This window comes from Carettochelys insculpta, chromosome 32 (genome assembly GCF_033958435.1).
Source record: "Carettochelys insculpta isolate YL-2023 chromosome 32, ASM3395843v1, whole genome shotgun sequence".
NCBI classification, from domain to species: domain Eukaryota; kingdom Metazoa; phylum Chordata; order Testudines; family Carettochelyidae; genus Carettochelys; species Carettochelys insculpta.
In genome coordinates this window covers 4870454-4894997 of record NC_134168.1, presented here as the reverse complement: position 1 = coordinate 4894997, position 24544 = coordinate 4870454, and the positions used below count along the sequence as shown (strand labels likewise).

At 53.1% G+C, this 24544-nt stretch overlaps 2 protein-coding genes across 2 annotated transcripts in view; both read right to left on the bottom strand.

Annotated features, from left to right (window-relative positions):
* Positions 1 to 10843, bottom strand: part of LOC142004598 (Fc receptor-like protein 5) — a 34742-nt gene extending 23899 nt beyond the window's left edge. Inside the window, exons 1-8 of the mRNA XM_074982217.1 lie at positions 10813 to 10843; positions 10345 to 10383; positions 9600 to 9616; positions 9102 to 9378; positions 6167 to 6439; positions 4218 to 4529; positions 3325 to 3618; positions 279 to 575 (exon numbers count right to left, since the gene is read on the bottom strand). Of these exons, the coding sequence (XP_074838318.1) occupies positions 279 to 575; positions 3325 to 3618; positions 4218 to 4529; positions 6167 to 6439; positions 9102 to 9378; positions 9600 to 9616; positions 10345 to 10383; positions 10813 to 10843 (1540 nt within the window). The remainder of the gene's footprint in view (positions 1 to 278; positions 576 to 3324; positions 3619 to 4217; positions 4530 to 6166; positions 6440 to 9101; positions 9379 to 9599; positions 9617 to 10344; positions 10384 to 10812) is intronic.
* Positions 10844 to 19549: 8706 nt separating this feature from the next.
* On the bottom strand, positions 19550 to 24178 carry LOC142004596 (Fc receptor-like protein 5). The gene is given in 7 exon segments (XM_074982216.1): positions 19550 to 19920; positions 20021 to 20633; positions 21196 to 21368; positions 22443 to 22669; positions 22671 to 22731; positions 23165 to 23452; positions 24136 to 24178. Coding segments are annotated over 7 exon segments (1776 nt in total).
* Positions 24179 to 24544: the final 366 nt, after the last annotated feature.

The following is a 24544-nucleotide window of genomic DNA, read 5'->3' as shown; positions in this document are numbered from 1 at the left end:
AGCCACACTCAATGTGGGCTGCAAAGGATGGTCTGAGGGGAGCAGCCACAGGGAGAGATCAGCAGGGGGATCCAGAGTACTTTGGGGGCAAGGGGTGGCTATACTGTATGATGGGCACCAGGGGCACTAGAAGATGGGGAGGGGAAGGGCAGAGGCAGATGCCTTTGATGGTGGGGTATCTCCCCCCTGCCACAGCCTTACTGCTTATTCTCAAGTTCTAGGCCCCCCTTCTCTGTGGGGCGAGAGCTTAGGGGAAATCGCCAAGGGCCAGACCTCACCTGACACAGGGACTGTGATGCTGTGACTGTCCCTGGAGACAATTTTCTGCCCGGCCTCCCGTCTCCAGGACCGACAGGTGTAGGTGTCGTCATTCCCCTTCTGCACCGTGAGCTCCAGTCGGTTCCCCCCACTCCCAGCTTGCAGCTCAGCAGGTGACTGATCCCCTCGGTGCTGGTGGAAGCTGAACTCTAGCCCTGCCTCGCCGTGGGGGGCTGAACAGCTGAGGATTATCTTCTCCCCGGGCAGGTACACAGGTAGCTGAGGGAGCAGAGAGAGCGTAGGGGCCAGCGGAGGAGCTGTGAGACAGACAGACCGGGGTCAGTGCTGCGGGACTTCCCCACAGCCTCAGTGCAAGTGGATATAGGGGATGCAAAGACGCCGCCATGGCAAACACCCGGCAGGGCAGATCACTATTCCCAGTGTGAGTGCGAAGGGAATCTCACATCTGGTGGAGCTGAGCCCTGAACAAACACCTCAAAACACAACTGGAGAAATTCTTGGTTAGATTTTCCCATGGTGTACAAGCAGAGCGGCTCAACTTGGAGCAAACGAGCTTTGGGGAAAAAATGACATTTGGATACTCTACCAGAAGGACCTCATGGTCTCCACCCATCTCCTGCTCAAGAAAAATAAAGTTTGTGTTCACGGGTAATTTATGACCCACCCAATGTAAGGAGCTCTGGTGCCAACAAGTTGGAAATGTCATAAATAATATGAATAAGGGCCATGATTTGGTATTTTAATGCTAATCCTTCCGAGCGATAGATGTTGAATGCTCTTCTTCATCCGGTGACTTTCCACCACAATGACAGGGTTTTCCAGAGCTGGGCCCAAGCTGCCGCCCAGTCTTTGTGTTTACCTCCAGCAGTCAGCTGAGGAACCGATGAGTCCTACTTTTGCTTGCTGGCAGTTGTGTGTGTCTGGGTCATTGGAATAGCCCCACTTCCACAGTGGACTTGCCAACTCTCCTTTAAAGAAAGTTTTATGATCTCTCTGTCCATCAGCCTTCACTGCTCAGGGGAGGGATTCGGTGACCTTGCTTTGCATTCTGACTAGTTGGGGAAACACTTCAAGCTGAGTATGCCCCACTTCCGGTCATCTGGCTGTCAGTGATCCTCATAGGTTCCTCTTCATGCTTTATAGACTATGGGTTATGAATATATATGCGCACCTCGAGAGATGCTCTGGACAAAATGCCTCTTGTAACCTATCATTTCCAACGGGACAATCTGCTTCCTGTTTTTGAGCCTGAATCATTTTTATAGCCAAAGTTATCAGCACTGTGTACGTCTTTGTGTTCCAGATGTTTGTCTCTGTGAAGACCTCAACAGAAGGTGTGGCAGCCCTATCATGAGAGGATGGCCTGCCAGGGTTTTCTGTAGCTGGCTACATGGAACATACTTTCATTCCTACATGATGGCCCTGAACTTTCATACATCCCCTTAGTATTTTTTCCCAGCGTTTCCCTTTTTGCAGGATTCTTGTTTCATGTTCACTCTTTGAAGCTTGGCGCTATATTGGCCTCTTGCTATTGTTCCCATCATTTCTTTTCATGGGGATGCTTTGCAGGTGTGACTTATTGTCGCCTTGAGAAAGTCTCAGATCTCTGGAACTCTTTTTGCCATTTTTTTTTTTCTTTGCAAGCAACCATCTCTCTCAGATCTCCAATACTCCGACTTTTCCGTCGGGAAACCTTTTGGTCTTAATCTGTTCCTGCCTTTTGTTGGAATCAGAATGTGAGAGACACCCCCAGCTGCTTTCTGGAAACAGGTGAAGTATACAAATGTGAAAAACCCAGAGATGTTTTGGACAAAATACCCCTTGTAACCTATCACTTTAATGGTATAATTTGCTGAATCTTTAAATCCTCTCTTTAAGCGTGTATCATTTTGGATTTGGAGGTCTGAGTTTTGGCCAAGTATTTGTATTCCAAATGCTTGCTTCTGTGAAGACCTCAAGAGGAAGTGTGGCTACCCTCTAATGAGAAGATGGCTTGTCAAGGTCTAGCTGTACTTAGCCGACAAAGGGCCTTTAAGAAGGTCCAAAGCACATGTGAAGAACTTTGATGTCTACATGCAGATCAGCAACTGGGCAATGGTTTTGGTTGACTCAAAAGGACAGAGAAGATGGGTCTACACTGAAAAGTTATTTTGAAATAAGAGCTGTTAGGCTGAGTTTACACTTGCATTCCTCTTTCAAAAGAGGCATGCAAATGAGGGAAATTGAAAATGCAAAAGACCTGTGGATTTACATATCTGGCATCTCATTTGCATATTCTTTCAAAAGAAGAAAAGTGTTGTAGACACTGCTCTTTCGAAAGTAAACCCCATCTTCGAAAGAACCCTTCTTCCCTTTTTTATGGGAAGAAGGGTTCTTCTGCAGATGGGGTTTACTTTCGAAAGAGCCCTGTCTACTCTGCTTTTCTCCTTTCTAAAGAAGCTCTTTCAAAAGAAGAATATGCAAACGAGGGGCCGGATATGTAAATCTGCTCCTCCTTTGCATTTTCGATTTTCCTCATTTGCATGCCTCTTTCGAAAGAGGAATGCAAGTGTAGACAAGCCTTATTTTGAAATAACTATCCTAACGTCTGCACAATGCAACTGCTATTTCAAATAATGTCAAAATAGTGGCGGGCCTATTTCAGAGGTGGTGGACTTCATTCTAGGAGGAATAGCGCCTATTTTGAAATATGTGCTGTTAAGACAGGGAACAGACCCTGTTTCAAAATAAGCCTTCGTGCGTCCAATGACTCTGTTTCAAAATAGGCTCTGTGTGAGCAGCTGCTGTATTTCAAAACACCTGAGTGCTGTTTGGTTGTGTGTACGAAAATACAAGTGGCCCTTATTTCATGCAAAAAATTAAAGTGAAAAATTGATTAAGCCTTAAATGAGTGGGCTCATGCCTCAGTTTCCTCCCTTATCACGATCGCTGGGATTCAACAGCTAGTCACAAGCAGACGGGGATCGAGCAGCTTCTGGAATCCATGCAAGGAGCAGAGGACACACACGCAGGACAAAGGGATGTTAGAGACACGGCTGAACTCACCAGTCACGGGGATGGAGACAGAGCTGCTCTTCTGTGACAGGATCACTTGCCCAGAATGGACTGTCCAATAGGCACAGGAATATGCCACAGCTTGCTCAGTCTGTGCCTTGTGCTCCAGGTATGCCCCCTCATCCAGCTCTGAGACCTGCTCCCCTCTTTGCTCGTAGAATCTGTACCCCCTCACCTGCTCACTGTCCGGAGCTGAGCAGGTGAGCCTGACCCGTTCCCCCTGGAGATAGATACGTCTCGGAGGGCTCAGAATGATTTGGGGAGCTGGTGGGAGGACTGGGCCACCTAGAGACAACAGGACATGATGGCAGAATTAGGAGCAAAGGGAAGGAAGGAGAGAAATGGGGGAGGTCTGAACAAACATAATTGCTCAATAGAATGGGGAGCTCTTGGGTCACCCTTAGAGAAGCTAACCTTCCTTTTCTCCCTTCCACAGAGCATTGCTTCCTGCGACCCAGCCCCTTGCGACCACACACAGCACCCCCAACAATGAAGAAAATATTGGCACGTTCCTCAGCAGGAAACCCAGCCAAAAGGAGAAGGATGAGGCCCAGCAACTGATTGTCCAGCCCCACTGAGGTGGACCATCCAGGTTCCTGGTCTCTCTAGCTCTCCTCGTCATGGGATGCTCTGAAGGCCAAAACAATACCTGGGTTCTCACAAGTACTGGATCCCTTCATGAAGTCTAGCTCCGTCATGGCTATTGACAAGATGGTCCAGGACACAACCCCATGGTCCACATGACCGTGAACCTCACGGCCGGAAGCCAGGAGTGGAAGACAAGGTCGGCTCCCTCCATAACTGTCCTATTCTTCTCTGACAGGTCTGGTGCAGACCACCCATAGAGACAGGGTTAGATGGATGCTGAGAGAACAGGGCCTCACCTGTCACTGTGATGGTGATAGGCTGGCTGTCTGGGGAGGAGCTCTCCTGCCCTGGTTCAGCTACCCGGTACATACAGGTGTAAGAGCCGGAATCTGCCAAGCTCAGCCTGCCAATCTGGTAACTCTGAGAGTCCTCAAGGGTCTGTCCTGTGCAGCCCAGTTGTTTCCCGGCCTTGTGGAAGCAGAACCATATCTTCTTCTCCAAGCGGGGAGCTGAGCACGTCAGGGTAACAGAAGTTCCAATGGTGAACACAGGACCCGTTGGCAGCAGCCGCAGAGTTGGCCGGAAAAATTCTTGTCTCACAAATGGCCCTGAACAGAGAGAAAAGACTAAGTCCCCCAAACACCCCACTGCTACAGAGCTCCCCAGGAGATGGCAGATGCACCCAAAGGGAGATTAAGCCCGAATTCATTTGCTACCACCCATGTATCTCACGCACGTGTCCTTAATGCATGTTCAGAACCCAGAGATGTTCTAACTGGGGAGCACGATCTTAAGTTCACCCACTTTTCTTTAACTCATTTTCTCCCTGTTGGCACGACCATAGGAGGGAAGGTGGATGTTTCTGGGACAAGATAGATGTTAGACATCAACTAACCCTAACATCATATATTACTACATGGATAGGAAGGTGTCTCTAGCCTGTTTGGCTGACAGAAGAGGAATCACTCAATGATTACCTGTTCTGTTCACTTTCTCTCAGGCACCTGGAGTTGGCCTCTGTCGGCAGACAGGACACTGGGCTAGACGGACCTTTGGTCTGACTCAGTCTGTCCGTTCTTATGTTCTTAACCTCCCCGCCCCCCCCCCGGTTGATATGACCTCGGTGTCTGGGGCAGTGAGCTTAATAATTCCTGGGACTCCCCAGGGAACAGAACTGGGAACTACAAATGGACACTTCTGTGGACGCCGATTGGGACCCGCAAAGCCAGGTTTGGAAGACCAAATATCACACTCCCTTAGACAAAGAATTAATGGGCATAAAACAGGCATAAAAACACTCCTGATCCACAAACCGGTCAGTTACCACTTTAACGGAGTGGGCCATTCTGCTAATGACCTGAAAATTTGCGTCTTATTGAAGAGGAATTTTCACACTACTTTGGAAAGAGAGGCTGCTGAATTCTCTTTTATATTCAAATTTGACACATTAACACGTGGTTTGAACGGGGATGGGTATTTTTAGGTCGTTATGGGGCTCATTTGCACACTTGGCTTTATCTAATTCTTGACTTCTCCCCGCTTCTGCCCCCCTACTCTCTGATTTGCTCAACTTGATCGTATTTTTCTGATTTGTCAACCTTGATTACAATGTTTGGTTCTCTGTGCCTCGAATATTGAACCTGTTCTGGTCTGGCTATGGGCTGAAGAAGTGGGTCTGTCCCACGAAAGCTCATCACCTAATAAATTATTTTGTTAGTCTTTAAAGTGCTACTGGACTGCTCTTTTGTTTTGATAGTATATAGACTAGCACAGCTCTCTGTGTTACCAATATCAAGGAGTTTGCCAACCAGGGCAACAGATCAGAACATAAGGGAGGGGATGGACGTTTTAGAAGCACCAAAGCTCTCCGTAACTTGGTTGTCATTGTGACTTCCATTGACAAACCAGGTCTCCTGGGCAGGAGCTCACAGTTCAGAACAATCACATGGCAGAGCATTTGAACTCAACGACTCTCCTTCGCTCGTGTTCCCACCTTCCTTTGGAATTAGGGCTGTACAAGGAAACTAATAGACCAGAGCATCAAGGAGAAGAATCCCCCATCCAACGTGCGGGCTGCAGCCCCGTCCAGATATGAAGCACCCCCAATGGGACAGGATTGATCAGTTCTACAGCCCAATCCGTCACAGACAGAGCAGGCAATAGCATTCAACCATTTCATTCTGCCGGCCAGACTTCTTAATAGCCATCCCCTCAACCCAGAGGTGTAGAGAGAAGCAGGACTCACCTGTGTGGTGGATTGACAGGGGAATACTCTGCAATGACTGGATCGTCCTCCCTGAGATTTTGGCCGCGTAAGTACAGGTGTAAGTGGCAGTAGCATGCAGATCCGAGGTCCTGAGCTGGAGACGTGCTGCTGTCTGTGAGGTTATGATGTTCCCCTGCCTCAGGAACTGGTACCTTTCAGCCACATACTTCTGAGGGGCCGAGCAGACGAGGGTTATGGAGCTCTTCCCAAGAGGATCAGAACTGGCAGAGAGGGATGGCGCAGGAGGGAAATCTGATAACAGGAGAGAATCCTAGAGTCACAGAGTGCTAGGACAGGAAGGGACCTTGAGAGGTCATCGAGTCCAGCCCCCGCCCTCATGGCAGGACCAAGTACTGTCTCAACCATCCCTGAGAGACATCTATGTAACCTGTTCTTAAATATCTCCAGCGAAGGAGATTTCACAATGTCCCTTGGCAATTTATTCCAGTGTTTGACCACCCTGACAGTTAGGAACTTTTCCTAATGTCCAACCGAAACCTCCCTTGCTGCAGTTTAAGCCCATTGCCTCTTGTTCTGTCCTCGGAGCCCAAGGAGAACATTTTCTCTCCCTCCTCCTCATGACACCGTTTTAGATACCTGAAAACTGCTATCGTGTCTCCCCCTTAATCTTCTTTTTTCCCAAACTAAACAAGCCCAATTCTTTCAGCCTTTCTTCATAGGTCACATTCTCTAGACCTTTAATCATTCTTGTTACTCTTTTCTGGACCCTCTCTAATTTCTCCACATCTTTCTTGAACTGCGGTGCCCAGAACTGGACACAGTACTCCAGCTGAGACCTAACCAGCGCAGAGCAGAGCGGGAGAATGACTTCTCATGTCTTGTTCACGACACACCTGTTAATGCAGCCCAGAATCATCTTTGCTCTTTTTTTTTTTTTTTTTTTTTTTGCAACAGCATCACACTGTTGACTCGTATTTAGCTTGTGGTCCACTATAACCCCTAGATCCCTCTCTGGCGTACTCCTTGCTAGACAGTCGCTTCCCATTCTGAATGTGGGAAACCAATTGTTCCTTCCTAAATGGAGCACTTTGCATTTGTCTTTATTAAACTTCATCCTGTTTACTTCCGACCATTTCTCCCTAAAAGAGAAGGGAAATAAAAGAGCAATTTCTCATGACGCAGTTGGATTTGGAGTTCCAGTCATGGCCTGGGCTTGGAGTCAGGACACCCGAGTTCTCCTCCTGGCTCTGACATGAGAGTGGGGCTGAGCCTGCTACAGCAGTGGGGGTGGGAGCCAGGACTCCTGGGTTCCATCCCCAGCTCTGAGAAGGGAGTGATTTTCAGCTCTAGAAAAGGTGACATGACTCGAAGGAGGAGAGTCAGGGATGGACACTGAGCTGATGCCCTCAACACCAGCCATCCTTGGACCAAACAGACTCTGCTCTCAGTGAGGTCCCCAAGGTTCCTATCACAGCCACCTGATCACCCCCACTGTGAGGAGGGGAGATCTGCAGATCTCCCTGATTTCATGACAGAACTGGCCTCTCAGGGAGACTGAATGCAAGGAGAGCATGAGGGCTGGTGGGCCCCTGCACCCCAGAGCTTTGGGGGAGAAAGTGTCCTAGGAGGTTCAGATTCAAATCTCGCTCCTTTAGGGCCCAGGAAGTCGAAAAGGAGGAAGTCCCTGTCTTGCACCTTGGAGGCTGTGCTCGCACGACGCAGACAGCCTGGTGCTTGTGGTGAGACCACATTGAGAAAATATACGAAGGAAATCACCTAAAATAGATCTCAGGCCTTGCTCTTCATTTTCCTACCAGTAAATTACAGTTAGGAGGGTTGAAATGAATTTGGCCACAGGTTTGTGCAAGTGCAGCGAAATCAACATTTACCAGGGCTATTCTAATCCTTGCAAGGCGATATAGAGGTATATGAACCAGACTCCCACCCTGGACTACATCTCTCAAGATGCACAGGGGTTACTCCTGTTTTGAACTGCTCCAGTACTGAGTTCTGGGAGAGTGGGACAGGCTGAGGAAGAACAGGACCACGAAACACCAGAACTCAAGTTCCCATGAAGCACTGCAGGCATTCTGGGAGGATACAGGATACAAATTGGACCAAAAATACAGGACTTTCTTTCCAGGAGGAGGAGGAGGTTTCATTCCCACTGCCAATATCCCAATGACACATTTTGACTTTCCCCACAATGAATTTCAACCTGAAGCTTCCATCCCATGAATGACCTCAGAGGACAGAGTCAGTACTCAAAGAGCTGAGAAGTGTTACGTTAACAAAGACCACAAGGGACCATCACGAATCTCCTTCAAGCCAGGATCCAAACAGTGACATAAAACTTGGCCAAGGTTCTTGAAATCTATGTAGCTCACCTCACAACCAGCTCAGGTGCTGAAGCTAAACAAGCTTCACCTCACCAAGTAGAAGGGGTGCTTTGATTGCACTTCGGAAGTGTCTACCACAACAACAGACATTTCATACCAAAAGTCTGTCCAATTTAGCTGTCAAAGGTCTAAGAGGATTGGACGCTGAAGCTAGAAGATACAGACTGGGAAATAAGGTGGAAATTTTTAACAGGGAAAGGAATTCACAACTGGGAAACCAAATGTCCAGGGGGATTAAAGGATTCTCCATCACTGGCCATCTGTAAATCAAGCTTGGATGGGTCCCTAGAATAGCTGCATTTTTCCAAACAGGAATTCTGCTAATTACATCCAACGGAGATGGGATGAGATGATCACTGGTTGGAACATCTGGGAATGGGTTTGGTTTGTTTAGGAGTTTTGACATTTTGGGGTTGGTGGAGAGGAGATAACAGGACTGTCCAACACAGATAGGAGACCCCAGGAATAAAGCTGACCAAGCTGGACAGCTGGGATCTCAGACATAGAGAGGTTGGGGCAGGGAATCCCCTATTAAGCGAAGAAAGAGGACTCACCCAAAACCGGTACCTGGACAGACTGGCTGCGTGCAGAGTAGCTGCTCTTCCCGTTTCTCTCTGCCCAGTACTCACAGCTGTATGCTCCAGCCGTTCTCATGTCAGTCATCAGGACCAACCAGGGCCCACCACGTGGACCATCCGCTTCTGTAAAGACCCACTCCCCTCGCTGATTGTAGAACTGGTAGCTGGTCACAGCTTCCCCTCCGGGGGCCAAGCATCTGAGGGTGAGACGCTCCCCAGGGAAGTATACAGGATGCTGGGGGTCCACAATGACCTTGGGGGCTGCCAGGACTGCAGAAGAGACGAATGAGGCAGAAAAAGTTACCCAGCTTGGCACTGCCCCCATTTCCTCCCCCATATAGCTGGGGTACCAGCCCCTCATGGCTCCCAGTTCCACCCACACCTGATGCCTGGTATCTGCACCCTTCATGCCCCAGAGTTCTTGCTGCATCGCCCCAGGTTCACACCCACCCATGGGGCTGAGGCAGAAGGCACTGTCACCTCTAGGGGTGCTGCATCCCAACAGGGCTCTTCCAGGCAGCCATGTGAGGGTGCTGAGACCAGCTGGATGAGTGGGGGTGGGGAGATAAGAGGTCATGGCATCTGGGAAGAGATACATCCACCTAGGGAATCCCCCAGGTTCAAATCCCACCCATCCCCTGGCTTGCAGCCAACGAGACCAAGAATTCACCCTACACGTTAGCCCAGGATTAGGGGCCATTTTTGGGGTGCTCTGTCTACAGCTGCTTAAATGGGCCTGGTTTTCAGGGGGTGGCTTGTTCTGGCCCACCAGGGAATGCAGACTCTCCGGGAATTCCAGGGAACGTCAGAAAACAAAGCCTTCCCACAAATCACCAGCCAAAGCTGGAAGTCTTGGCCGGGGCCCCGCCCCAAAATCTGGGAGCTGAGTGGAGCATCAACAGAGCCCGATGCCTGGGGCCCTGACTGTGAAAGGGCTGGCTCAGAAAAGCTTACTGGAACCAGTATCCTCAGTCTGGTCCCATTTCCCACCTCACTGCACCAGCCGGTCCCACCACCCTGGGCAAGGACCCCAGCCGGCTTCCCAGATGAAAAGCCCCATGTCCTATCCTCTGCCTCCCTGAACCAACCAGCTGAACCCCCCACCCTCGCCAGGCTGGAACTCGCTCTAGGGGAGTGTGCCAAATGGGTGAGCCCTTTCATGGACAGACCCACCTGGACAGACAGTGGGATCGTGTGTGGGGATCGGGTCCCTCCTTACCTGCAGGTGACACCAGCCGGGAAAGGAGCTGGAGAGAAGCTGAAGGAGAGATGAGAAGAGATGGGGAGTTAGATCTCCCAGGAGGACATGAGAGGTGAGGGGGCAGGGGACCAGGGAATGTCATTTAGGGACATGCGGGGCCAAGCTGTCAGGGCTTATCCCCTGTTTCCCTAAGGGAGTGTGACAGACAGACAATGGGTGGAAGGTAACAAGCAAAGCCCCAGGAAAGCAGCTGTTGAGGGCTGTGAGAATGTTGGCAGAAGCCCGGTGCTCAGAGTTCCCACTCCCTGCACAGAAAGGTCCCATTAGCAGACCCCATGGGGCAGGGAAATGCCGGATGCCCCATCAGAGCGTCACTGACTGCAGGCTGGAAATGGCACCCTGGGGACAAGAGGCCTGGGCATCTGGAAGTGGAAGGAGGTGAGACACATGAGACAGAGCCTGGAGGAGACGTGTGGGGTCACTCACCCAGGAAATGGAGGAGGACGCTGAACTCCATTCTGGGTTAGCACAATGCTGCTGCCAGGTGAGTCTGCTCCTTCCTCTAGCTCCGTAAACACCGCTCAAGCTCTCACAACTCTCTGTGGCTGTCTCATCCCACCCACAGAGGGACACACTTCCTCAAAGTTGCATGTTCCAGAGAGGAACCAGCTCCTGGGATGGGTCAGCAGGAGGTTGAGGAGCAGAGATGGGGGATGACAGTCTGTAGACCCTCCTGATTGCTGGGGGACCCTGACGTCAGGAAGGAAGGAACCTGATGGGACAAAGAATGAGAGCAAGAGAGGCACAAGGACAGACTGTCAGGGAGATGAAGGGAAGAACGAAGACCCAGGCTGTCTGGCAAACGGTGGAAGTGACAGAGTCCAGGAATGAACAGAGGAGTGGACCGGAGCCGTGGTGAGAAAAGGAAAGGGTGAATGAGACAGATGAAAGGATGAGTGAAGATGGCGAAGAAAAGATGGTGCCTGCGCAGAGAAGAGTGGAAGAACTGGAGGAGATCGTGACCGAAAACCAGCTGCAAAGGACAGGATGAGGCACACCCGGAAGGGAGGATGAAGAGGCCGACTGGGAGAGGAGGAGGGGCGGACTGAGAGGGAATGGAGGCTGGACGTACAGAGGGAACTAGTCAACAAGGAAGGGACAGAGGAGTGGGGAGTGGGACAACGGAGAGAGAGAACGGCGGGGAAAGGGGAGCCTAAAGGGAGGTGTGACTGAAGCAGATGCAGAAGACGAGGTGTGGTAGGAGTTACTCACCTGGCAGAGGGAGACACAGGGAGCTCTGTGCTGAGGGGACCAGGCTGAATGTGGAAGACGAACCCCCAGGCCCTGCTTCATGTGAGCTGCCTTCTCAACTCTGCTTGTAGCCAAAGGAAGTGCTGCCTCGGGGATGCAGCCGGCTCTCCGCCCCGGTATCGAGACATCGCATGCTGTGGGCTAACCACGGCCAGGCCTGAGGGCTCCCAGCATGCCTTGCAGCTTCCAGCCACTCTGCAAAACCTGGGCCAGCAATAGCAGAGGGGATCAGCGAAGGAGGACAGGGGGTAACCAGGCAAAAGCTCCTCACTCCGTCCCAGCCAGGTGCCCCAGCACTAAAACCACACTCCCAGTGGGCAGGGTTGTAGGGATGGGGTCAGCCCTGGCTGGGAGGGGAGTGCAGCCCCCACCGAGTCCCCCACCTTACCCCGACAGCCCTCTAGTGCTGCCCTGGGGCATTTGGGCCCACAATGACTCACCAAACCTCATCAGAAAGGAGAGAATTGGAGCAGGAGGTCTCACTCTGGCCCAGTGGTCACCCCTCTCCGATGGACACCGCGTTGGAAGGGGTGGCAGGACATACCAGGCAGCAGCAACACGCCACTGCCAAATCCTCTTACTTTTTACGGGATCAGAGATTCAGCTGGTGGCTCAGCTGAAGGAAGAAACTCAAGCTGGAGATGGTTCAAGGTGAGGTGGAGTTTGGTCTAATTCTGAGCCTGTGGCTGTCTCTTTCTCTGTCTCTTCCATCCTCAGCCTCTTCTTTCCTTTGCAGTACATGGTCTCTCTACCAGTGGCTTCTACCCCACACGCCTTCCTCCTATCTGCTGCCCTCCCAGCTCCCCACCCTTCTCTCCATCCATTGTCCTAGGAGAAAACTTGTTCTTCTTGGCCTCTGAGGATAGAACAAGAGGCAACGGGCTTAAACCACAGCAAGGGAGGTTTAGGTTGGACATTAGGAAAAAATTCCTAACTCCTAGGGTGGTCAAACACTGAAATAAGTTGCCAAGGGAGGCTGTGAAATATCCATCGCTGGAGATGTTTAAGAACAGGTTAGATAAATGTCTCTTAGGGATGGTCTAGACAGTACTTGGTCCTGCCACGAGGGCAGGAGCCTGGACTCGATAACCTCTCAAGGTCCCTTCCAGTCCTAAAGTTCTATGATTCTATGAGTGTTCTCTTTCTAGGGCCATCACTGTATGAGACTGGAACCCAAGTTGGCTTTGCAGCTGGTTTGGGGAAACTGCTCCCACTTGTGGGGGGCCAGCTGGTATCTCCAAGTATAGAAATGACAGCAAATGAGTGCAACCCCTCACTTCGAGAAGAACTCGGGTCGGTGGACAGGGAAATAGCTGGGTGCAAAGGTGTCAAATAAATCTAGATTCTTGTTGAGGGAGAATGACGCTGGAGAGAGACCAGAGATGAGGTGAGGTGAGAACTCTGGTACAGGAGAGAGAGAAAGGGAAAGGGACAAACAGAGAGGCAGGCGGTGACCTGGATCAATGAGAACCCATTCAGTCCCCACGTCGGCTTGAATAATCTGTGGTTTGAGGTTGATCTTTCCGGTCTGATGCCGGCCCCGCTCTTTGCTCTCATAAAATGCAACAGCTGCTTTCCCCAGCAGGCTGCATGGAGATGAAATGACGCCAGCCCCAGAGACCGCAGACGTGCGCTCCTGGTTAGCACTACCCACTGAGACGGCTCCAAGCACTTCCTGCAAACGTGGTGCACGGCTGAGTCCTGCAACCACAAGCCTGAAGCAATCACCCAAGTCTAAACTAGGATGGATTGCAACACAGGCTGCCACGCAGGGTGAGGGTGACTCACCATGCTGTGTCCAAAGCCCCACGGCAACACAGAAATTAGCTCGGTAGAGGGAACTCTCTCCTCATTCTGGCCCCCCACGTCCTCCTTCAGTGCGAGGAGGTGCTGTTCTGCAGAGTGTGGTAGCGAGGGCTTCTGAACCTTCTCTGGCTGCTCCTTGAGATGGGACAACCAGAGGTGGATGTAGCGTTCAAGGTTCCATGGATTTTTCGGGCGCCACCATACTGTCTCCGCTTTTTATTTTTTTCCTAATATCTCCTAACATACAGCTAGCCTTTTGCACACCCCATATGGGATGCTATTCAGAGTGAAACTGCTGGAGGTGAGGAAGTAGAGCGGCAAGGGGGGTAATAGAGGCAGGAGACATGGGCTGCAAATAACCAAAAAGGCAAGCGAGGGTGTGGAGTGGAAGCAGATTCCTGGCTGCGGTGTCATTAGAATGACAATGCTTGCAGCTGGGATTGTCCAGCAAGAGGCGTAGGGAATTGCTGGTTAGGATGAGGGTGGGAGCATCACCCTGGAGCTCTTGGGATGACCTGGCAGACTTCAGAGCTAGAGTGGGGTCGGAAGCTGTATGATGTTTGATATTTATCCAACCTGTGCTTAAATCTCTCCAATGATGGAGCTGTTTGGTGGAGATCAAGTTAACGATGGTGCTCAAGAACCACAGCTTAGCAACAAGGTCCTTCTCTGTCCTCCATGGTTTGGCACACCTCAGCAGCCAAACCTGCAGCCTTCTCTGATCCAAAGAGATTCCCCCTCCCAGGCTGTGAGTTCTGAGCCCAAGAGGCTTAACACATAGTCTCTTACATCGCTCTAAAACAGTTCCCTGTTCTCACCACAATCCACGAGACTTCAGCCAAGGCCCCAGTGACTTTTAAGGTGCGTCCACACAGCCAAGTTATTTCGGACTAACCGAGGCTATTCTGAAAGAACATTGCAAGCAACTACACAGCAAAATGGCTTTTTCAGAATCATTTTTAAATAGCGGATGGCTTATTTTGAATTCTGTAAACCTCATTCTCTGAGGAATAGTGTCCATGCTGAATAAATATTGAGGAAGAAATAGACTATTCCATAATAACTTATTCACAAATAACACAGCTGTGTAGACACAGGACACTGGTGGCGAGTGGCTGTTTTAGGTGCTTCCAGGGGCTCTAATCTGAAATAGGCTCTGTTGTGTGTGGACATGCTATTTCGGAATAAGTCTTGCTTATTTGGAGGCTTCCCTGTAGTGTAGATACATTAGTCGGGAATAGTTTATTTTGGAATAACAACCCTAGAATAAAGTATTCTGGAATAACTCTGTAGTGTAGACATACCTGTACAGACTATGTGGCCTCCTGATTAACAGCTGTTTTTCCCCTTCTCTTTGCAGGTTGTGGTATGGTACCAGCACAGTAAATTGCCCCAGTTTCAGAGGCTAATACGCCCCCACCCCATAGGGATTGGATCTGTCCAGCCCTCCTGGAGTTATCCATGCCTGGTGATGCCAAGCAGATTCACCCATCTAATTAGATCTTCGTTATTTTGTGGGGGGCAAATGAGAACAGCCACTCCAGCCCGGTCTCAAACCCAGGTAAATATCCTTCATCTCCATAATCTAATCTAATTGATGATACAACGCTGCCACCTAGTGGGACAAGCTGCTGGCTCCTCTGGGCCAACCTGGTAGGACATCAAAGGTTGGAAGAACTTGATTTTTCTAACATTTTAATAGATCGCATTGGTGGTTATTGTTAAGCCTTTTCCCCTTTTTTTCCTCTAAATTTTCAGTAATGCAGGAAATTCCAAGAGGGACAAACTCTCGGTATTAAAGGATCAGAGTGAAAAAAAAAATCACAGCTTGCAAAGAACTAAAACCAATGGCCAACTTTCCACGTCAAACTGGGCAAATACAGTAAATCCTCGATTATCTGACCTAAATGGGACGGAAGGATGGTTGGCTAATGGAAATGTTGGAGAATACAGAATACTACAGGTGCATATATCCATAAACTGATTACTAATTCCAATGAAAACACAATACAATCGTTCTTTAAAATTCTTATATTTGTTGTGGCAGATAAAATAGAACGTTGGATAATCGAAGGTTGGATGATCAGGGGTTTCCTGTATCTTAAAGCCACCTCCTCCGTTCTCAAGCAACATTTCTCTTATTTTGCCTAGTGGTAAATTTTGTTGATTGCCAAAGGAAGTACTTCTTTGGCTGGTTTGTGTATGGCAAAACCCAAGTTTGCTCATGTTCTCCGATGAAGACCTCCAGCCTCTGAATGAACAAATAAATGAGAGAGAACACGGAATGAATTTATGAATGAATCATCGAATCTTAGGGCTGGACAGAACCTCAGGAGGTCATCAAGTCCAGCCCCCTACCTAAAGCAGGGTCGGCCCCAAGTAAATCATCCCAGCCAGGACCTTGTCAATCTAGGACTTAAAAGCCTCTAGGGATGGAGATTCTACCACTTGTGTAGTTAACACATTCAAGTGCTTCGCTGCTGTCCTGGTGAAAGAGTTTTTCCTGATATCCAAACTAGACCTCCTCCTCTGTAACTTCAGACCATTGCTCCTTGTTCTGCCATCGGCCACTACTGGGAACAGCCTCTCTCCAGCCTCGTTAGAGCTCCCCACCAGGAAGTTGAAGGCTGCTGTTAAATCCCCCCCAAGTCTTCTCTTCTGCAAACTAAACAAGGACAAATCCCTCAGCCTCTCCTCATAGGTCATGTGCTCCAGCCCTTTCATCATTTTGATTGCCCTCCGCTGGACTCTCTCCAGTACATCCACATCCTTTTGTAACGGAGGCCCCAGAACTGGACACAATCCTCCAGATGTGACCTCACCAGTGTTGAATAAAGGGGAACAATGATTTCCCTCGAGCTGCTGGCAATAAAAATTATATTCAACTGCTCTTGCACACACAGAGAGCAGAGAGAGAGAGAGAGCAGTCCAATCCCCTCCACCAGTGGGCAGCACACAAACACAAACACAAACACACACTCCTTCCTACCATGTTTAACCTCTTCATCTTCACCCCCTTGCTTTCACTGCATTTGGCAATCCATTAACATTCACTCCCTGAAGGCAGAGAATAGATATGGCTTTAATGGGAAAGAGAGGCCAGTTTGGTTCCCAAAGGGCACAGTTTGCTCGCTGGGCTGAGAAATGAAGAACAGCTCGGTCGCTGAACCTGGGGAGAAGACAATTAAGGAGAAAGTCCTTCCCACCCAGGTGACCAGGAAGAGGCTTCATGTGGATGATTAATGATCAGATCAAGGGGAGAATAAATTAACGGTTCAACCAGCCCAGGAAACTGCTGGGAGCAGGTGAAGAAGGGGTGACTATACTATAAAATAGAGGGTGAGGCTGGAAAGGGACAGCTATACTGTATAAGGGGCATTGAGGTAACACACATGCAGACCGCAGAGACAGATCCAAACCGCGAAGAGCCAAAGGGAAGATCTTGGTGGGAAACACAACTTTTGTTGACGCTCCGCACTTCCTGGGATCCTGTAACGTCAAGCGAAACCCGCAATGAAAAGGCGTCGACCCCATCGTGAGTCTAATGCTACAGCACAGATCCAGAACTTGAACTAGTCCCCCCAACTGTCCCCCTTTGCCATGTGCCACACCCCACTGCGAAGATCCCAGCTGCTTCTCCTCAACCCTCGACTCTGCAACCTCTTTCCACATCGGGGCCAGACCCTTCCGCCTCCAAACCTCACCCCATCAGGCTCAGCTTCAGTTCCAACTGCTCACTGTCTCAGAGGCTCTAAAGTCAGAAGGAGCTACCTAATGTGGCCACCTTCGTATCTCAGGTCACAGGATCTCGCCCACCCACTCCTGTAACAGACCCACAACCTCTGGCTGAGTTCCTGAAGACCTCACATCATGGTTCTGACTTCAAGGGATGGACAATCCACCAACTACACTAGATAAAACCTGCAAGTGCCTCATGCAAAAGAAAAATACATTAACTTCGACAATCTGACCAAGGAGAAAATTCCAGCCTGACCCTAAGTCCAGAGATCCATGACCCTGAGCATGTGGATGAGACACGGCAAGGAATTCTCTGTAGGAATTCTCTGGGCAAGGCTCTCCCGAGCGTTGACACCGATGTTCTACATTTTCCTGTCTGCCTTTAGCATGTCCCTCTATCACTTCCACTGGCCCCAGCATTCCTCCAAACTTCCTCCAACCCAGAGGTGCTGATCAGACATCCAAACCATGTGACCAGCGCAGAGAAGTTGTTGAAGAACAATAACAGCTTCAAAGCTGGTCATGTGCGACTCTTCCCGGATGGTTTGTGGGCCTATCCTCCAGCCAGTCCACCCAGGCCTTTCTCCTTCTCTTCCAGCTGATAAGACCCCTCCTTTCCTACCTCCGAGTTCTCTCCATAAAGTAGCCACAACTTTGAAAAAGACCATGTGGCAACCAGAGGGCTGCCTGGTCCTGACTGAGATGCCTACCTTCGTGCTAGAGGTAGCGGTGGGTGATGAGGAAGATGACGGCATTGATGACGAAGAAGGAGCCTCCCACTGCGAGGTCTACGGTGAACGGGAGAGTCCTGCACTGCGTTGTGGATAGAGGGGAACCGCTGCTGAAATCTAAGACATAAGAACATCAGAACGACCACACTGGGTCAGACCATGTGTCCATCCAACCCATTGTCCTGTCTTCCCGCTGTGGTGAAAGCCGGGTGCTGCAGAGGGAATGGAGGGAATACATAACGCTCACATGAGCCATTCTCTGTTGCCCATGTCCAGCCTCGGACACACAGAGGCCAGGGACATCCCTGCCCATGTGCAGCGAGCCGCTGTGGCCTTCCGCAGACTCAGAGGTGGAGGCGGCTGCTCAGAGGCCCTGGTGGGCGGGCCCTGATCCGGAATACCGGTGCCCCGCCCCTCAGAGGGCAGGACCTAAAGCCAGAAGGGCCAGGGTGGAGCTTAAGGCCCATTAACTGCTGGGACACCGTGCTGGGAGGGGGCTCCTGGGCGCCAGGGGCAGAGAACCCGTCACCACCCGGCCTGTGGGCGAGAGCTACCCCCCACAGCTGCCCAGACCAGCCTGGGCCACTACAGATACGGATGCCCCGGGGGACCTACCCGGACTTCCCGGATCTACCAGGGCCCTCATGCCGGTGGAGACCCCGCTCCCCGGATGGCCTGCCACATGCAGACAGACGGCCTGGGGCCAGCCACCCGGGGCCCCAGGAGCAGCCGACCCCAAAGTTCCACCGGACCCCAGAAGTGCAGAGGCCCCCGACGGCCTTGGACCCACCATGCTGCCGCCGCCAGACTACCCCAACGACGTGGAGATGTCGGACTGGCCGGAGCCCACGAAGGCAGATGACTTGGAGGGGAGATACCCACCGGGACCCACCAACCAGGCTGACTGGGACCCTACCCAGAGGGAAGTGGAGGTGGGAAATGGCCCGGGGAACACTTCACCACAACCCATGGTGGTGCGTTGCGGCCTGGATCCCCACTGCCACGGGCAGGTGTAAGCGATCCACAGGGCCCCGGGCCCGGTCGCAGTGGAGTGGGAGGGCCTGTGACCCCCTACCCGCTCCCTGGAGGAGTCAATCCTCGCTAGGCAAAGCCAACCCCGTGCCGGGGAGAGCCAAACTCCATGTGACTGCTGCCCCGCCCTGCCACAAGGGCGGAGCCACCCGAACTTGCGGGCTGCCTGCTGCCTTGCCCGGAGGGAAGGGAAGGGCGAGCCTCCAGTGCCATGCTTCCCGGGCCAGAGGCAGCCTCCCCAGCTGGGGCCGACCGCCAGCCGGCTCCTGAAAGCGGACTGAGCCCAGGTTCCGCTAGGACCACGGGCAAGCTGTGGTAGCCCATTTCACCCCGCGGGGGGCCGCTGTCGTAGCCTGGGCCTCGACACCATCCCAACAGCCCTGGATGGACCGAACCATCAGTTGGGACACTGGGATCCCTCCGAGATAAAACTACCTGGAGAACATGCCCCATCCTCTCCAGCCTCCTTCCCTCCAGGCCTAGCCCACAAAGATGGATCGTGCTACACAGAGGGGTCCCTTCTGCATTACAACGCTCTGTCTCTTCACCCCTGGGACCCCCATGGCCGCTCCGCGGCAGTCAGGACTAAAAGAGGTGGGATTACATCAGATGGGGCTGCCCATTATGGATTCATCTGCCACCATGCCATTCCCAAGGACAGTCAGAGTCTGGCTCTGGGGGCACAGGATCCACCTCCCGCCCACGTTCTCTTCACAGCCACAGCTGTATTGCCGGACAAGGCTGGGACCAGCTTGCGGGATGCTGAGCAGAGAGATTTTCCTGGAGAGGGCGGCTGGTTCCATGAGGCTGATCTCGGACACCACGGCCTGGGCAACGATTTCAGCTCCATCCTTATAGAAGCGAAACCGTCGCTCGCCGCGGGGGCTGAGGGCCGTGCAGGTCATGACCATAAGTGACCCAGCACGTACCACTCCCGATGGAGGATCAATGGCCAGCCCAGGTGGCGGAGGGAACTCTGAGGAGACCACCAACAAGGAGCGGTCACATCATGAACCACAGGGCCATATGGGGAAGCGGCGGCTATACCGTATACTGGGTGTTAGGGTTTTCCATACCTGTCACTTTCAGAGACACCGGGTCACTGGGGGGAGACTGGAGGTGGCGCCCATGGAGCTGGGTGCTGTACATGCACTGGTAGGTCCCGTTCCTGCTGAGGGTGACGTTCAGGACGAGTCGGGGCCCTGGCATCTCCAGAAGTGGTTCCCCATCTCTCTGCACCCAGTGGGCCTGGGGCTGATAGGGCCCGGCGGGGATGACGCACTCGGCCTTCACCATCTCTCCCGTCACGTAGAGCGGCTGGGATGGGATTAGCTGCAGAGTTGGGGCAGCCGGTGCCGGGAAGATGGAGATGGTGAGGGAGTCGCTGCCATATGACAAAACTGTCCTGCCCCGGATCTGCTCCTCATACCTGCAGGAGAACAACCGGGTGGTGTTTTCGGTGCTGTTGGCTTGAAGGTCCATTGGCCAAGTTGTGGTGTTCCCCATCAGGTCTCCTAGTGTCGTCCTGCTCTGGTGAAACCTGTACCGCACCGGGGAGGCACCAGGCGGTGCCGAGCAGCGGATTTCCACCCTCTCCCCAGCCACGTAGGCTGGATGCTCTGCAGCCAGCGACGCCGAGGGCTTCTGGGGGTGATCTGGCAGGGAGACGAGCATCAGCGTGAACCACACCTATCTCTGCGTGCCCGGTGGGAGCTGGGGCCAGGTAGGTCTTTGCCAACTGGAGGCTGGTCCAGGGTACCCTGTCCCCTGCTTGGGCAGAAACCTCCTTCCCATGAGCAACCTCCAGTCAGACCAGCCTGACTCTTCCCATCTTCACCCACCTCCTCTGGGCTCCATCCCTGGGCCCCTCACCAGCCCCCCAGACCTGGCTTGGTCAGCGAATGGCCCAGCTCCTCACATCCCTTGGTGGGGCGACTGGTGCCCTTATCTGCTTTGGGTACCTTGGGTCCCAGGACCACAGGCAGGCTTCCAACTCAGCTCCTGCCTCCACTGGGAACCCAGTCAGGTGGCCTCCCACCAGACCTAGCTCCACTGGGTGCTGGGTGGGGCTGGTGTCTCCCAGCTGCTCCAGGGTGCAACATGCAGGGACGTAGGGGTGCGGTGAATGAGGGAACAGAGAGTGGGGGTGCTGGGGTGCAGGCAGAGAGGGTGCTGTGGCACAGGGGGATAAGGTGGGGCAGGGAGAAGGGGAGGAGGAGGATGGGGCACAGGGTGCTGAGGGAGGAAATACTGGGGGAAATGGCTGCAGGGCACAGAGGGGACAAGGCCCCGCTCGCCGCTTGGAGAATCTGTACCCGGCCACCTCCTGGCCTGACGGAGCCGAGCACCGGAGGGTGACCTGCTCCCTTTGGACAGACATGAGGTATGGGGGGAGCCAGGGTGAGTCGGGGGAGCAGGAGGTGGCTGTGGGGCAGACAGAGAGACCGCTCAGCGTGGGACCCCACAGCTCAGAGCCGGGCAGCCCAGAGATGGTCCTGCCCCACCATGTGTCTGTTTCCCCAGTCGCCCCCAGCACTAGAGCTGGTTGTGTGGGGCAGCACGGGCTGGATCACCCCACAAGCCCCCACTTGTTCCCCCAGCTGAGCCAGGCCACACCCAGAGCTCGGTGCCTCCCCACGCCCAGCACCCCCGCCGTGGGTCAGGCTGTGGGAGCTGGTGGGTTCAGACCCCAGGTTTGATCCCACTGCCTGGCCCCACTCTTGGGGAAATGGTTACACCAGTGCCCCCCTGCTGGCTGGCTCCAGGGACCACCATAGGGCACCCAGCACAGGCTGGGGATAGTGGGGAACCATGGGAGGGTCCCATAGGGCTGCAATGTCACAGCCTGAGGGTACGATGTGGGGATCAGGGCAGACCTGATGACGGGGCTGTGAGAGGACTAGACCAGCCTGGCTCCCTCCGTCACCTCCAGTGGGACCAGCTCCCCCTTCCACTGAGGGCTCCACCTGCCCTGCAAGGTCCCTGCTCCAGCCGGGGTCCCTCCCTCAGGGCTAGGGCTGCCCAGGATCCACCTGGCTTCCAGCTGAACTCTGCCCAGTTCCCCCACCCCTGACATTATCCCCATGTCTTCTGGAGGTGCCTCGGCGGTGGGGCACAGGGAGGGGTCGGCCTTTTCCCAGCCATGGCCCCTCATTGGCCTGCACCGACCATCACCCCTGGCCTCTCCCTCCTCCCTTGTTTACAGCAGCCAGGCCTGCATCAGAGCTGCTATTTTGGGGGTCTCTCCCCACAGACCTGACACGGGATTGGGGGTTAAATACTCCCAGTTCCTCTCACTGCCCCCTTCTGATGGGTGTCCGAAATCTTCTTCCCATTAGGAGGAGGTGGGGGCCTGGCTGGGGGTCTCTGGCATTAAAGCCCCCACTGATTTTGAGGGTTCAGCCAGGGCCTGCTGGAAGAAGAGATGAAGAGCCCCGATAAGGAACCCAACCCCCAAACGCCCCCCGTTCTGGCCGACAGCGCCAGCAGGAGCCTCACCTGTCACAGGTACAGCGATGGGCTGGCTCAGCCCTGAGGTGAGCTCACGCCCGGGCCCCTTGCTCCAGTACTGGCAGATGTATGGCCTTCCATCCCCCAGGGCTACCTGGATCTCCAGCCGGGGTCCCCCCTGGGGCGACAGCAGCTCCTCGGGGCTCTGCTCTCCCGTTTGCTTGTAAAACCTGTAGCCCAACACCTCCTGGGCCTCTGGGGCTGAGCTGAACTGCCTCCCCTGGGAGATACACGGCCCACAGGGGGGCAAGCGAGAGCACGGGGGCCGGCAGGGGGGCTGGAAGAGAGGTGGAAGGGGGATGAAGTCAGGTGGGAGGCAGGTGCAGAGTTTTAACTGGCAGGGGACATGGGGGTTCTCCAGCCCTGGTTACGCTTTGAGACAGCCGGGGGGGTTGCTGACATCTGCTCTAGTTCCCCCCCCGGACTAGCTGGGGAGCTTGCTGTGCAGATGGGGAACCTTCTGGCCTGAGATCTGTGACTCTGAGACCAGAGCTACCACCCCAGCCAGTGAAACAACCCCAGGGCAGCTCATACCCCAGAGACCCCCATGGAGATGGTATCCCCCAATCCAGCTGAGTTACTGCTCCCCCACGGGCTGTGTGGGGGTCAGTACCTCAATCCCAAGGAGCTGTAGGGTCTGCTGTCCCTGCTGGTGCTGGGATCTCTCCATAGCACATCTCTTGGGCATTGGAGGGGCCCATAGAGCTCACCTGTGACTTTGATGGGGATGGGGTGGCTGTACAGAGAGTGGATCTCCCGCCCGGCCAGGTGTATCCAGTATGTACAGGTGTAGGATCCGGAGTCTCCAGGCCCTGTGATGTGCAGGTCATGGCTGTCGCTGCGCCCAGACGAGACCCTCTGTCCCTCATCTCGGTAGAACCGGAATCCAGCGGCTGCTGGAGCCCCTTGTGGAGGGGAGCATGTCAGCGTGACAGACTCACCAGGGAGGTACACAGGATGCTGGGGGGACAGGGAAAGGGACGGGGCTGCTGAGGGTTCTGGAAGAGAGAAGAACAAGTCCTTGCCCTCAGGATCTCTCTGCAGAGTTCACAATTCCACACCCAGGAGATCGGGGTCTTCTCCTGATTCTATGGCTGTGATATTACTGGATTGTGAGATGAATCACAGTTCTTGACACAGGCTTGCAGCAGAGGTGGAGCAGGCTGCTGTCTGAACAGTCTTTGGAAAACGTCCTTGCTAGGTTGGGCCATCAATTCTCCTGGGCTCGAAACAAGCCCTCAGTGAGAACTTTGTGATCGGTGTGTGTAACCTGAATGCTTTGACAATTTCTACTCTCACCCTATTTTCTTTCTTTCTTACTTAACCCTTCAGATGTCAGTCTCTAAAGGACTGGTGCCGCATGCCGTTTGAGTAAGATCTTAAGGTACTCAATTGGCCTGGTCCAGTGGATCCTGCCGACTACGCCTCTTTAATGGAGGAGGGTTCTGTGGGCGCCGTTCAGAGGGCCAAACCAGGGCAAATTACTTAAAACAGGGCTACTTCCAGCCCTAGACTGGGGGTTCCCCACCAGAAGGCCCCTAACCAGTCACACAGAGCACTTCTGCTGCGATTCTGGACAGCCTGAAGTCACATGAGCAATTCCCTCAGACACGCCAGCTTCCCTTATACCACCACCAGTCACCTCCTCACACAGATGAGAGGTTATGAAAACCAGTCTCACCAAATCCGTACAGGTTCTTCAAGTCCCAAAGGACCAGCCACATCCCCAGGTCAATGAATACCTCAGATCTGACTCAACAGAACACGCCGGGCCGGTGCTCTAGAATCGAACATCTACAAGAGTATTAATCAAATGACAGAACAGGGTGAGAGTGAAATGAGATGAGGCAGAGCTGGGGAGAGAGGGAAGGTGCTGGCAAGACCCTGAAAACAATGATAAAACCCTCCCCATTCCCCCATTCGGTCTGCTCCCCCAGCCTGGGAAACAGCAGCCGGCAGGTAACCCACACAGCATCCTTCAGCAGCCTGAGGCCATACAATGGCTGTGGCGCAGTACCCCCTGCTGCCTCTAGGGGGCTCCTGGTGGGGCTGGGGCTGCAGTACCGCCTGCTGCCTCTGGGGGGCGCCTG